This window comes from Geotrypetes seraphini, chromosome 3, assembly GCF_902459505.1.
Source record: "Geotrypetes seraphini chromosome 3, aGeoSer1.1, whole genome shotgun sequence".
NCBI lineage: Eukaryota > Metazoa > Chordata > Amphibia > Gymnophiona > Dermophiidae > Geotrypetes > Geotrypetes seraphini.
Window position 1 is genome coordinate 214,498,482 of NC_047086.1, and position 15,045 is coordinate 214,513,526.

The window sequence follows — 15,045 nt, forward strand, 5'->3', positions numbered from 1 at the left end:
TTAGAATATTTTGTACAATTCTGGAGACTGCACTTTCAAAAGATATAAACAGGATGGAGTCGGACCAGAGGAAGGCAACTAAAATGTCTACGTCATAAAGCGTATGGGGACAGACTGAAAGATCTCAATATGTATACTTTGGAGGAAAGGTGGGAGAGGGGAGATATGATATGAAAGGAAACTCCAGACTGAGAGGGCACAGAATGAGGTTAAGAAGTGATAGGCTCAGGAGTAATCTAAGGAAATACTATTTTACAGAAAGGGTGGTAGATGTTTGGAATAGTCTCCCAGTAGAAACAAAAACTGTGTCTGAATTCAAGAAAGCATGGATCAGGCACATGGGATATCTTAAGGACAGGGGGGGATAGTGGATGCTGCAGATAGGCACGCAGACTGGATGGGCTATTTGGCCTTTATCTGCCATCATGTTTCTATGTTTCTTGGCATGAATGGGCCGAACACAAGCATTCTGGAAAAGTCAAGCTCATTTTTTCCCTTTACTCACTATCCAGCCCAAGTAGCACTCCCAGGAAATAACAGAAACCCTCGCCAGTTTCAAGTTTTATTAAATTTTGATGTAGAAACATAGAAAGATGACGGCAGAAAAGGGCTATAGCCCATCAAGTCTGCCCACTCTACTGTCCCACCCCATTAAGTCAGAGTGCTGCTCGACCCACGTAGAGATCCCATGTGGATGTCCCATTTATTCTTAAAGTCGAGCACGCTAGTGGCCTTGATCACCTGCATGTAGTTTGTTCCAGTGATCCACCACCCTTTCTGTAAAGAAATACTTCCTGGTGTCACCACCAAATCTCCCTCCTCTGAGTTTGAGCGGGTGCCCTCTTGTGACTGAAGGTCCCTTAGGAAAGAATATGTCGTTTTCCACCTCGACACGACCTGTGACGTACTTAAATGTCTCAATCATGTCACCCCTCTCCCTGCGCTCCCCGCAATATCGTGAATTCAAAGCGATTTACAATTAAAAACAGGGTCTTAGTTATTAAGTACAATAGACACACAAACATTGCAGACTGATACATAAGGGAAGTAGAAAGAACTACAATAGGCATAGTAAAGAGAACATGAAAGGTAAGTACAAAAGGAGGGTAAAAATTTTAAAATTATAATCAAGATTAAAAAAGAAAATCAAAAGATTTTTTTTGTTGGGGTTTTTTTGGATTTTTAAAAAATTTCTCTGAACCTAAGACAGAGCAAACATGAGTTTCTGAGGCGAACGGGGTCAAAGGAGAATCCGACAATTAGGTTTTGAGAGTTGCAGATAAGTCCCTTTTAAGACTAGTCCTGGATGACAGGGGAGATGTAGCACTAGCAGCTGCCTTCCCTCCTCTCCTAGGTACCAAGCCCCTCAAGCCTAGCTGGGAGAAGATGAACTTGAGTCTTCTCCATCACAGGGCAGCATTTCTCAAATTTTTAGCTTCCACCCCTCTCCCCTTTTCATCTCTGTAATACTTTTAGGCCCTCTTTTACTAAGGTGCGCTAAGCGTTTTAGCGCGCGCTAAACCAACATGTGCGCTAAACGCTAACGTGTCCATATGATAACATGTACACGTTAGGGTTTAGCGCGTGTTTATCGCACGCTAAAAAGCATAGCGCACCTTAGTAAAAGAGGGGGTTAGTTTCTGCCTCTCCGATCACAAAACTGGAAAAATTTGCTTTTTTGGTCTATACTTGTTCTTCTGGGATTGTTTTACAAGCTCTTGGAAAGTTGTTCCTCGTGTTATTAGTTCATCGTGTTTGTTTCATTGTTCCATAAACAGATTCCAAATAAAATTAACTTTTTTGAAAATTACTCTGCAATGCACTGCTTATGTCAATTTAAGAATACTGTGCCCTGATTTTACCAAATGACCTTAGGGACTATTTCATTTAGCTCAGAGAAGTAGCTTATCTGTGTATTTCTGCTCCCATTACTACAAAGAACGGTATTACAGCCTGAGGCTAGAGATAGCTCCATTAGGAAATTCAATTACCAAGTTTCCACCTCCCCCCCCCATTCGTTTTGTAAGAATTTAATTTTTCATTTTAGAGGACGTCTTAGGAATTTCAGTGTGTCTGAACTGCTCAGTATAGCTAATCTAAATATTTTATGTCATTATTTTTGAAGGGGGCGGGGGTAAAATTATAAGTTAGCAATAGACAAAAATGAAGAACAGGTGTTCCTTTTTTATCTCCTCTGGATCTTGCGGTAAAGGAAATCTGCAATACATTCAAATATCCAGACATTGGTTGTAGCCACTGCTGCAGTTACCAAGGATTTGCAAATAATCTGTTCTGATGGTTTTCTTTTAATTAGTAAAGCGTAAGACTTTCCTTTTGCAGCTTACGGCAATCACCTTCCATGTGACCATCAGCAGAAACACAAGAGTTTAGTTTTAAAAAGAGAGAAGGTCGATGCAAAGAAGCCGGAGAACAGAAATTAGGCTGTTTGACATGCCTTGTAGGGTGCAAAAGCTATCCCTCATAGATTAAACAGAACAGTATCCAACTCTGCTGCTGCTGCTGCCCATAGAATAGCAATGGTTTCAGTTTAAAACTACAATGGGCAATTCTATCACCTACATGCGTATAGTTAAGTGTGTCATACATACTTAAGCGCTAAGATAACTGGCATTTGCATGTGCAATACACACTAGTCTATTAAATATTGCAAGGGTGGCATGTATGTGGGTAGGATATGGGTGTCTCCTCCACATACAATACTCTAAGTTATGCGTGTGCATTATTCCGTGGATTTTACATATGGTGCGCAAAGCTGTGCAAATTTGGGCATGCGCCCAATTTGCGTGCACAATTTGAGTAACGAGCCATTTAGTACCAATATTAGGTGCTATTAATCAATTATTGGCACTGACTGGCAACAATTTAGATTTATATGTGCTAGGCACGATTCTATAAAGATGTGCATGCAAATCTTTTAGTGCACAACTGAAAAGGAGGCGTGGCTATGGGAGGAGCATTACAGACAATTCAGAACACGGCATTGATTGATTTATTTGTTGAAGAAATCGGACTGTACTGTATATCTCATTTTTTGCAGTCACATTGGTTACTTATTGAAACACAAATATTTTTTAAATTTCATTGCTTTCTTTATAAAGTTTTATTTGGGTTAGTTCCAATTTATTTTTACAGTTCAGTTTAAAAAGAGGAGATCATGTGTCAAAGAAATCAAATCCTTTTTTTTTTTTTGTTTTCCTTCACCTAGAGGCATGAAAAGATTAAAAAATTTTGAACAATTATTATCTTATCAGGCAGCTAAATTAAGCAATGAGATCATTGTTATAACTGAGTCTTCTTTGTCTTATCGGATATTTCATAGGAATATCAAAGCATACTTGTTCAAGAAATTTGTTTTATTGCCTTGATACTGTATAATCTAGTGGTTATTAATGATAAGCTGCTTTGCAATTGAAATGTTTTAAAATAATTCCTGGATATATTCCAGCTCTTTAGATATACTGTAAGGTATGGACGGATTATAAATACAGTTACAGTAAACTCTCAATTATCCGGCAGCCATGGGGATTGGTAGGTGCAGAATACCTAGTTTTTGGTTGCTTGAGAGCTACTCTAAAAATAGTTTTATCCCAGGACAAGCAGGCATGATATTCTCACATGTTGGGTGACGTCATCTACGGAGCCCCGATGCGGAAGCATTTTCAAGCAAACTTGATTGAAGATTTAAGTTTGCTCTGCTGCTCCACGCATGCATGCCTTCCTGCTCCACTAGGGGGCGCATCCCATCGTGGTCTCCAGTTCAAAATTTTCCGCTGAGCCTAGAAGTCGTGTTGTTTCAGGCTCTGCCCCAACTGCCTTCTAGCACTGCAATTTTTTCTTATTTTTCTCGATTAAGTCGCTGTGTGCAAATTTTTTCTTGTTTCAACTTGTTCCTGCTTCGTTTTTGACCGACCCGGAGGCTTCCGGGTCCCCGTGGCCGCGTGGCTACTTGAGCCGCGGCCAGTTTCGATTCTATGTCCCGGCCTTTGACCGGCTTTAAAAAGTGCACCCGGTGCGAGCGGCTTCTTTCTATCACAGACCCGCATCGCCGGTGCATCCTCTGCCTGGGGGCCGCTCATCCAACCGACTCCTGCCCCCAGTGTGCTACTTTCCAGAACCGGGCCCTCCGCCGAAGAAAAGCCCGCATGGCGGATCTCTTTGCCGCCCACCAACCCTCTACCTCGGCCTCGAGGTCGGCCCCGACCTCGGCCCCGAATACCTCAGCATCGCCTCGAGACTCGAATCCGAAGTCCTCGGGACAACAGAAAGCCTCGGCTCCGGGTAAGTCCCCTCTTCAGGTCCCGTAACATCGAAGAAGCCAGCCTCGGGGACACCGGTGACGCATGGCGGAAGTCCCATGCTTACAGCCCCGGCAAAGCCCTCCAAGCCTTCGGGCCGTGCCTCCACCACACGGGAATACTCTGATACGAGGTCGCCCCCGGTGGAGCGCACCGAGGCAGTGGACATGCCCTCGATGCTGTCCGTGCCCGTTTTCCAGGACCTACTCCGAGCGATGATCTCATCGGAGCTATCCGCTGCAATGGCCCATTTACAATCGGCCTCGATCTCGACCCCGCATGTGCCAGACCAGCCTGAGCCTCGCGTCAAGCCATCTCGGGGAAAAGCGCGCAAGCTTCGCCGCATCCCATCCTCCTCGGACTCCTCGCCGAGACACCCAAGGCGCTCTCCCTCCACAGACCGCCGCGGGGCAAAACGTCGTGCTAAAACGACAGAAACCTCGAACCGCCGTACCTCCAAGAAGGCCCGGGGTTCCCCCACTCTACGAGGCCGTTCACCTACAACTCGTACGGGACCGCTGAGGGTGACGGAGCTATCACTCTCCAACCCGCGCATCCTCCGAACTCCCCCTCGGACCGGGGGCTCCGATCCGAGGTTTCAGACTTTCACCGAGGGAGTCCGGGTCGAGGTCACTGATTCGACATCGATCGGTACCCCGAACCCCGGCATCGTCTCCGAGGGGCTCCTCGAGACGTTGGAGATCCACGACCCCGGAACACTTTCACAGTGCTTCCCCGGTCTCGGAGCGTGGATCGGAGCAGGAGCCTCGATACTCGAGGGAAGCTTCCCCATCCTTCTCCACCCGACGGAGGTCTCGTTCACCGACCCCGCAAGGGGCCTCGGGAACATCCCGCCCATCCTTCTCTCGCTTTGTCCAGGACATGGGCCATGCTTTAGACTTGGACCTCCAGTCCGACTCCAGATACTCTAAGGAGTACCTAGCGGAGCTGGATATGCCATCACTGCCCAGAGAGTCCCTTCGCTTACCGCCTAACCCGGTACTCCAACAGGCTTTCTTCAGGAACCTGGAGACCCCCTATATGGTCACAGCAGTACCCTCCAAAATGGAGGCCAAGTACCGTACAGTACCCTTCCCGGGATTTGAACAACCGCAGCTCTCCCACCAGTCGCTATTAGTAGAATCCTCCTTGAAAAAGGCTCACCCCTCCAGGGTCTCAGCGGCGGTCCCCCCAGGCCGAGAAGGCCGAACCCTAGACAAGTTCGGCAGGAGACTATATCAAAATGCGATGATGGCCTCTAGGGTGCAAAGCTACACTTTCACCTTCACATCCTACCTCAAACACCTCATTGGACTACTGAGAGCCTTTGAGGCTGACTTACCGGCCTCCCGCCAAGGAGGGTTTAGCCTGCTTTCAGAGTCCCTCTCCAACCTACGCCTCCATCTATTCCACGCGGCCTATGATGGCTTCGAACTCTCCTCCAGAGAGGCAGCCTTTGCTATCGCCATGCGCCGCCTAGCTTGGCTGTGCCTGGTCGACATGGACCCCCAACTTACAGGACCAGTTGGCTAACCTCCCCTGCGTGGGTAAAGAACTGTTCGATGACACTATCGAGGCGGCTACAAAACGCCTCTCCGAACACCAACGCTCGTTTGCCTCCCTCGTGCGGCAAAAGCCTAAACCGCCCGCGTCCAGGCCGTTCAGGGCCCCTCTGCGCCGCTACCAACAAAAATCCACTCCTGCCTTCTCGCGGCCTCCGCCCAGGCGTCCGCAAGCCCACCATCGGGCCCTGCCCAAGTCCCAACCGCCTGCGACTACCAAACCATCCCAGTCCTTTTGACGGGATACGCGGAAGGGGGCGGGCCCCCTCCGCCATAGTCCCAGGCCTCCTTCCCATCGGGGGTCGCCTCAAAGTCTTTTACCCTCGCTGGGAACAAGTCACGTCGGACGCATGGGTCCTTAGCGTGATCTCATCAGGATACTCTCTCAACTTTCGGGCCATTCCTCCAGACAACCCCCCAAAGAATTGCCCTCCCAACCGGACGCAGCTACCCCTACTCCTCTCCGAAGCTCGAGATCTGCTTCACCTGAGAGCAGTAGAGGAGGTCCCCCCGGCCAACGGGGGAAGGGCTTCTACTCCCGTTACTTCCTGGTACCGAAAAAAACGGGAGACCTTCGCCCAATACTAGACTTGAGACGCCTCAACAAATATCTGGTACGGGAAAAATTTTCGGATGCTTTCCCTACCAACCCTCTACCCCCTGATCGACGAGGGCGACTGGCTCTGCTCCCTCGATCTGAAGGAGGCGTACACACATGTTCCAGTGCACCCCGCTCACCGCAAGTTCTTGCGTTTTCAGGTGGGAGACCTGCACCTGCAATACCGAGTCCTCCCCTTCGGCCTAGCATCATCACCTCGGGTCTTCACCAAGTGCCTCGTGGTGGTCGCAGCTACCTTACGCTCCCAAGGTCTTCCGGTATTCCCCTACCTGGACGACTGGCTGATCAAAGCCCCGTCCAGGGAAGGGGTTATCTCAGCGACCCAACAGACTATTATCTACCTACAGAGTCTGGGGTTCGAGATAAACTTCCCAAAATCCCAACTGCGCCCCTCGCAGTCCCTACAATTCATCGGGGCCACGCTGGACACGGTTCGCCTCCGTTCCTTCCTCCCCCCTCCGCGTCTAAAGGCGTTAGTAAGTCTGAGCCGAAGGATCTCAATGCTGACCTTGGTATCAGCTCGACAGATGATGACTCTCCTGGGCCACATGGCCTCCACCGTCCATGTCACACCCTTCGCCCGTCTCCATCTGAGAATCCCTCAATGGACCCTGGCCTCTCAATGGCGTCAAGACCTGGACCTGATCGATCGTCCCGTGACAGTGACTCCTTCCTTGCAACGATCGCTCCGCTGGTGGGCCGACTCTTCAAATCTTTCCAAAGGTTTGCTCTTACTCGCCCCTCCTCACAGCAAGGTTCTCACCACGGACTCGTCGGAGTACGCTTGGGGAGCCCACCTGGACGGCCTCCGCACTCAGGGGATGTGGTCAGCAGAAGACCGCCGCTGTCACATCAACGTGCTAGAGCTCCGGGCCATCTATCTCGCAGCTGTAGCTTTTCAACACCTGCTTCACGACCGGGTGGTCCTCATCCGAACCGACAACCAGGTAGCAATGTATTACATAAACAAACAAAGGGGGGGACAGAGTCTTGGTCCCTCTGTCGGGAAGCCATGCGCCTCTGGAAATGGGCAATCTCCAACAACACCTTCCTTCGAGCGGTGTACATACAAGGAGAACAAAACTGTCTGGCGGACAGACTCAGCCGCCTCCTCCAGCCACACGAGTGGTCACTGCACTCTCAGACCCTACGACAGGTGTTCGAAAAGTGGGGGACGCCTCAAATAGATCTGTTTGCATCCCCCCACAATCACAAACTGCCCCTCTTCTGCTCCGGATACACTCCCCGGACCGACTCGAGGCCGACGCCTTCCTCCTCGACTGGGAGGGAAGGTTTCTGTACGCGTTTCCGCCGTTTCCTCTGATCCTGCGGACGCTGGTCCACCTGAAAACGGTGAAAGCCACCCTGATCCTGATTGCTCCTCGCTGGCCACGCCAGCCTTGGTTTTTCCTTCTACTTCAACTCAGTGTCAGAGATCCACTGCCTCTGCCTCGGTTTCCCTCTCTACTATCACAGAGTCAGGGTTCGCTGTTACATCCCAATCTTCAATCTCTTCATCTGAATGCTTGGTTTCTTTCCCCCCTGACTTCTCTCCCCGTGTCTCAATCAGTCAAGGAGATATTGGAGGCCTCTAGAAAGACCTCGACGAGAACCTGCTATTCTCAAAAGTGGACCAGATTCTCAGCCTGGTGCTCCTCTCACAGCCAGGACTCGGTGTCGATCCCCGTCCCTCTGGTCCTTGACTATTTACTTCAATTATCTCACTCCGGCCTAAAGACCAACTCCATTCGAGTACATCTCAGTGCGATTGCGGCCTTTCATCAGCCCCTGGAAGGAAAAGCCCTATCGCTCCACCCCTTAGTCTCTCGCTTCATGAAGGGTCTTCTGAATGTCCACCCTCCTCTCAAACCCCCTCCGGTGGTTTGGGACCTTAACGTGGTTCTGGCTCAACTAATGAAACCTCCATTTGAGCCCCTAGACAAATGCCATCCTAAATTCCTCACGTGGAAGGTGATTTTCCTGCTTGCACTCACTTCCGCCCGGCGAGTTAGTGAGCTACAGGCTCTGGTAGCGGACCCACCCTTCACTGTTTTCCACCATGACAAGGTGGTACTCCGCACACATCCAAAGTTCTTGCCTAAAGTAGTGTCTGATTTTCACCTCAATCAGTCCATCGTCTTGCCCGTGTTTTTTCCCAAGCCCCACTCTCACCCCGGAGAGGTGGCACTTCACACTCTTGACTGTAAGAGAGCGTTGGCCTTTTATTTTCAACGCACTCAACCACACCGGAAAGTCCCACAATTGTTTCTGTCCTTCGACCCAAACCGGTTAGGCCACCCAGTTTCCAAGCGCACCTTGTCCAACTGGTTGGCCGATTGCATCACCTTTTGCTACGCTCAGGCTGGTCTCGCGCTGCATGGTCGAGTAACGGGACACAAGGTCCGAGCGATGGCAGCCTCCGTAGCATTCCTCAGGTCCACACCTATTGAGGAAATCTGCAAGGCTGCCACGTGGTCTTCGGTTCATACTTTCACCTCCCACTACTGTCTGGACTCACTGTCCAGAAGCGATGGCCGGTTCGGCCAGTCGGTATTGCGAAATCTATTTGCTTAAATTGCCAACTTCCCTCCATCCCTTTTCAGTTAGCTTGGAGGTCACCCACATGTGAGAATATCATGCCTGCTTGTCCTGGGATAAAGCACAGTTACTTACCGTAACAGGTGTTATCCAGGGACAGCAGACATATATTCTCACAACCCGCCCACCTCCCCGAGTTTGGCTTCTTTGCTAGTTAAGTGAACTGGAGACCACGAGGGGATGCGCCCCCTAGTGGAGCAGAAAGGCACGCATGCGTGGAGCAGCAGAGCAAACTTAAATCTTCAATCAAGTTTGCTTGAAAATGCTTCCGCATCGGGGCTCCGTAGATGACGTCACCCAACATGTGAGAATATATGCCTGCTGTCCCTGGATAACACCTGTTACGGTAAGTAACTGTGCTTTGTCTCCCTTCCCACATCCCTCTCTCTATCATCTTCCCACCCACACTTGTAGGTCCAGCATCTGTTCCTCCCTTCACACCCTTCTTTCTGGTCTGGGTCACTTTCTATCCCTCCCCCCCACCACCTTATGAATTCAGCATCCATCCATCTCCTCTCCCCTTCAAGCTGCTGGACTCTCCCACACATACACACTTTTGGTGCACCTCTCTCCCCCCCCGAGGTCTTCTCTCCCTCTGTGTGGGTCTGATCTCCTTGACCCCCCTCACTTACCTAAAGCAGTCCTGATCTGCCAACCACCCTCCCTCCCTCACTTATCCAAAACAGCAGCGGCAGCTGGTCAGCTGAGGCAGCGCTGTAAACAGGCTGCTTATGGTCAGCCCCAGCAGAGCCTTTCCTCTACTGCATCGGAAGTGATGCAGCAAAGGAAAGGCCCTACTGGGGCTGGTCACGAACAGCCTGTTTAAAGCACTGCCTCAGCTAACTGGCTGACACTGCTGTTTTGAGTAAGTGAGAAAGGGAGGGGTGTTGGTGGATCAGGACCGCTGCTGCTTTGGGATGCTGGAGAGAGGACAATTTTTTTTTCTTTCTGGTTGGTTGAGTACTGGATAATTGGGATTCTACTGTATTATTCTTCACTAAAGATGTCCACACTACTATTGAATTTGGAGGATCAGCGCTAGAGGTCTGCACAGGAATGGGGATCACGGGAATCCCGCGGGGTTCCCGTGGGAATCCCCCCCTAACCCACGGGGACCCGCCTCTGGCCCACGGGACTCCCATGGGGACTCCCTTCTAGCCAACGGGACTCCCACGGGGAAGCAGGGTTCTTCCATATAATATAATGGACACGTCAGCCTTAGTAAAAGAGGGGGTTTATAAGTTAATTACCTGAACAGAAAACAAAAAAAGGATTCCACCAAAGAGATTCCACAAGGAAAACAGCAGCGCAAACACAAAAGAAACTGTGGAATTGATGATCCTGTCAGAAGTAATTGCTGCTTTTTTTGGGGACGGGCGGGGATGAAGGTAATTCCTTGTGGGGATGGGTGGGGATGGAGAGGATCCTGATGGGGACGGGTGGGGACGGAGAGGATCCTGAAGGTGAAGGGTGGGATTTCTGTCCCCGCGCAACTCTCTAATCAGCGCTTAATTTACAAGCAAGGATTTACACCAGGTTTAAATTGCTGTAAATCCTTGTGCCTGAAGTTGGGTGCAGATCCTGGCGCTAAGCACTATTCAATAAACAAGGGCCATCTTGGAGCGCCATTTATAGACCAGCGCTCAGATCCCCATTTACTGAACCTAGTCCTATGTGCACGATCGGAAGTGTTTAGGCGCTACCCATGTATGCCTTCCATTGACACTGTGCACATCTTTGGGTTTCGGCCAGTATTCTCTAACGACATCTCTGTCCACAGTTATTGTTACAGAACTGGCACGCCGTGTGCTCCATTGTGGCTCCGAACACGTGGCCCCACAGTCATCATCAGGAAAAAGAATACTTGAAAATCTCTACTAAATATGAACAGATATCCTGCTTTCTCTAAACATATGCAAGTATCTATACCTTGATATCTAATCCAGGGGTTCTCAGCCCAGTCCTCAGGACACACCTGGCCAGTCAGGTTTCCAAGATTCCTATAATGAATATGGATGACATAAATGTTTATGTTTATTGGGGTACCTGACATACTGCCCTCTCTTGGAGAAGTTCAGGGCCGTGTACAATTTTTTTTTCAACAGGTACTCTAAGTATTTTCCCTATCTGTGCCAGTGGGCTCTCAATCCAACTATGGTGCCTGGGACAATGGGGGGATAAGTGACTTGCCCAGGGTCACAAGGAACAAGGATCTAATCTGCAACCCTAGAGTGCTGAGGCAGCAGCTCTAACCACTAGGCTAAGCCTCCACTGTATGCAAATTTTTCTTGTACATATTCATTATGGATATCATGAAAATCTGACTGACTGGGTGCATCTCGAGGGCAGGGTTGCGAACCCATGACATAATTTATACATAAAACTATATAATAATACTCTTAGCACGCATGCGCACTTCAATTTTCGTGGCTCCATGCATCTGTAGCTCCGTGGCCAGCAGAGAAATTGTAAAGCGTGTAGTACATGCGTGTTCAGCGCGTGCGCACATGATGATTTGCTTCGAGTGGCGGTTTAACCTAATCCAGCAGCGGTTACTGTGTGCCGGTTGCCCATCCCAACACAATGCGTGATTAAAAAAAAAAAAAAAGTAGGATGGGGCACGATAATTGACAGGAAGTGAGATTGAAAGAAAAAAAACAAAAACCAGACGGGACATTGACAGACTGACACACTGAAAGACAGGTAGGTGGGAGTGAAAGACACACACAGAAGGACAGGGGGCCAGGGAGAGAGATTGAAAAAAAAAAAACCCCAGATGCGACATTGACAGACTGACAGAAAATAGAGACACACACACTGAAAGGTAGGTGGGAGTGAAAGACACATACAGAAGGCCAGGGGGACAGGGAGAGAGATTGAAAGAAAGAAAAAAGAGACAGCGGACAAGGAGAGAGTGAGACACACAGAAAAAAAGACAGACATACAGCGGCCAAGGAGAGAGACAGCAAAAAATAAAAATAAAAATACAGACAGACAGCGGCCAAGGAGAGAGAGAGAGACAGAAAGAAAGACAGACAGACAGCAGCCAGGGAGAGAGAGACAGAAAAGAAAGAAAGACAGACAGACACATACATCTAGTTTTATATAAAATATAAAATTTAGCCTTGTATATGTTTGCATTTATATGACACTTAATATACCGCCTTTCTTTCAAATAGAAGCAAACTAATCAAGTTACATAACTAAAATAGGAAGAAAAAATAAAATGAAAGAAACAGAGGACTTTTCCACTGCAAGAGCCAGTCCCCAAGAATTTATTCAACTTGGAAAGACCTGAGTAAAAAGATGAGTTTTTATCCCCACTTTAAATTTAGGATACAAGTGTTTAGCCTGAAAGTGAAGAGAATTCCAGAGGAGATTAGCCAAGCAGCAAAATTAACTATGAGAAGTTGATGCAAATTGAGCACAGCAGTTAGAAGGGACGGTTAATTGATGTTCAGAACCAAATCTCACATAATAAAACCACAATTTGGGATTAGTCAACAAAATGAAAGACCGCACAATGACAACTGAAATCTGCTGGTTGTCAGAAAAGGACTGATAACCCACACTCACATTCAGATTGGTGACTCCACCCTCTATCTGCCGCCTGTTCCTGTTGGAGGATGTGGAAGATGTAGAGTGCAATTCTCGGTAGGAAATCTTGCCAGTATGCCAGTTGGTCCAGTAGATCTTGTTACCTTTCACATACACGTCCATAGCATCGATGCGGACATTCTCATCTCCCTGGAAAGCCTGTTCATAAGCGGAGTTGGGGTTGAATGGGTAGAGGCTTCGGATCTCATTATCATCAGCGATATACAGGACGTGATGCTCGACACCTAGGCATTGGGGGGTAAGGGTGGGAGAAGAGGTAGTGATTAGAAGAGTATAAAAATGCTGAGATCACTTGATTAATAAATCCCAATTTTTCCCTTGCATGAGTTACCTTTTCTCTTAATACCCAACGCCCATTCCCCTCCAACAAATCTCCTGCTGTAGATAGGTTAGATTGCACAGAAATTCTGCAGAAATAATCTCATACAAATAATCAAATAGGGCAAAAAGACTCTCCAAAGAAATGAGAGTAGAGTGATCAGAGAATCGTAGCAAAAATAGAAAATAATCACTCAATTCGAATAATCAGATATAGACATCATATACAACTGATAGTGAATTAGTATGCTCAGAGATATGAAGGTGATAGCAGGGAACACCAACACTACCACCTTACCACACTCAAAATGATGAGTTCCCACAAGCCTAAGATAAGTTTCCGATTCTAGACTAACACTTATATAGCGTTTGTTATTTTTCAAATATGGTAGCTGTGTGCACGTAGATAATATGTTCCCGCTAAGCTGCGCTGGCGTGCGCTGGCGCACAAAATATTAGGTCGCAGCGCACAAGTTTCTCGTCACAGCGCAGGACCGGCAAGATTGACTCATTTGAACTTCTGCAAGATCAGCATCGGAAGCGTGCGCTGGGCCGGAGAGATCTTGGGGAGCCTCCGACAGTGGCTTTCTCCCCTCTCTGCAGCTCTCCTTTACTTCCCAGCGCAGCGATTCACGAAGGCAGCCTCGGGGCTTTTGCTGAGTCGCGGCTGCCTCTGATGATGCAACTTCCTCTTTCCTCAGAGGCGGCGCGACACAACAAAGGACCTGAGGCTGCCTTCGTGAATCGCTGCGCTGGGAAGTAAGAAGAGCTGCTGGGAGGGGAGAAAACCACTATCAGTCTGGGAAGCTGCTGGGCAGGGGAAAAAAAGGGACAGCTGCTACTGGAAAGGGAGAAGGAGAGATGCTTCTGGGAGGGGAGGAGGGAAAGGAATCTGGGAAGCTGCTGGGCCAGGAAAAAAAAAGGGACAGCTGCTACTGGAGAGGGAGAAGGAGAAGGAGAGATGCATCTGGGAGGGGAGGAGGGAAAGGAATCTGGGAAGCTGCTGGGCCAGGAAAAAAAAAGGACAGCTGCTACTGGAGAGGGAGAAGAAGGAGAGATGCTTCTGGGAGGGGAGGAGGGAAAGGAATCTGGGAAGCTGCTGGGCAAGGAAAAAAAGGGACAGCTGCTACTGGATAAGGAGAAGAAGGAGAGATGCTTCTGGGAGGGGAGGAGGGAAAGGAATCTGGGAAGCTGCTGGGCTAGGAAAAAAAGGGACAGCTGCTACTGGAGAGGGAGAAGGAGACGGAGAGATGCTTCTGGGAGGGGAGGAGGGAAAGGAATCTGGGAAGCTGCTGGGCTAGGAAAAAAAAGGGACAGCTGCTACTGGAGAGGGAGAAGGAGACGGAGAGATGCTTCTGGGAGGGGAGGAGGGAAAGGAATCTGGGAAGCTGCTGGGCCAGGAAAAAAAGGGACAGCTGCTACTGGATAAGGAGAAGAAGGAGAGATGCTTCTGGGAGGGGAGGAGGGAAAGGAATCTGGGAAGCTGCTGGGCTAGGAAAAAAAAGGGACAGCTGCTACTGGAGAGGGAGACGGAGAGATTGCTGCTGGGAGGGGGAGGAAGGGAAGAGAGTTACTGCTGGACAGGAGGCTGGGAGAAAGAAAGAAAGGGGGCAGGCAGGGAAACAGAAGGAAAGAAGAGAAACAGAAAAAAAGAAAGAAAGGTCAGGGAGAGAGGAAGAAAAAGTTGGGGGAGGGAATGAGGTGTGGAGGAGAGAAAGCATACAGGCTGATAGAAGGGAAGAAAGATTGGATGCACAGTCAGAAGAAGAAAGTGCAACCAGAAATCACCAGACAAGGTAGGAAAAAAATGATTTTATTTTAAATTTAGCAAAGTGGAGGCAGTATTACCACAGTTTTCAAAGGAATTTGCCCAAATAACTTAATAGTTAACTGGGTAAATTCCCAGAGATGAAAACTTCCCTTCACTTACTATGCACAGTTCTGAATTTATATCTGCTGTCTATATTTTACAATATGGTCCCCTTTTACTAAACCGCAATAGTGGCTTTTAGCG

At 48.7% G+C, this 15,045-nt stretch overlaps 1 protein-coding gene across 1 annotated transcript in view; it reads right to left on the reverse strand.

Moving 5' to 3' along the window:
* Window positions 1-15,045, reverse strand: part of LRP1 (LDL receptor related protein 1) — a 777,705-nt gene that overhangs the window by 58,647 nt on the left and 704,013 nt on the right. Inside the window, exon 76 of the mRNA XM_033939435.1 lies at window positions 12,672-12,937. Coding sequence (XP_033795326.1) covers window positions 12,672-12,937 — 266 coding nt within the window. The remainder of the gene's footprint in view (window positions 1-12,671; window positions 12,938-15,045) is intronic.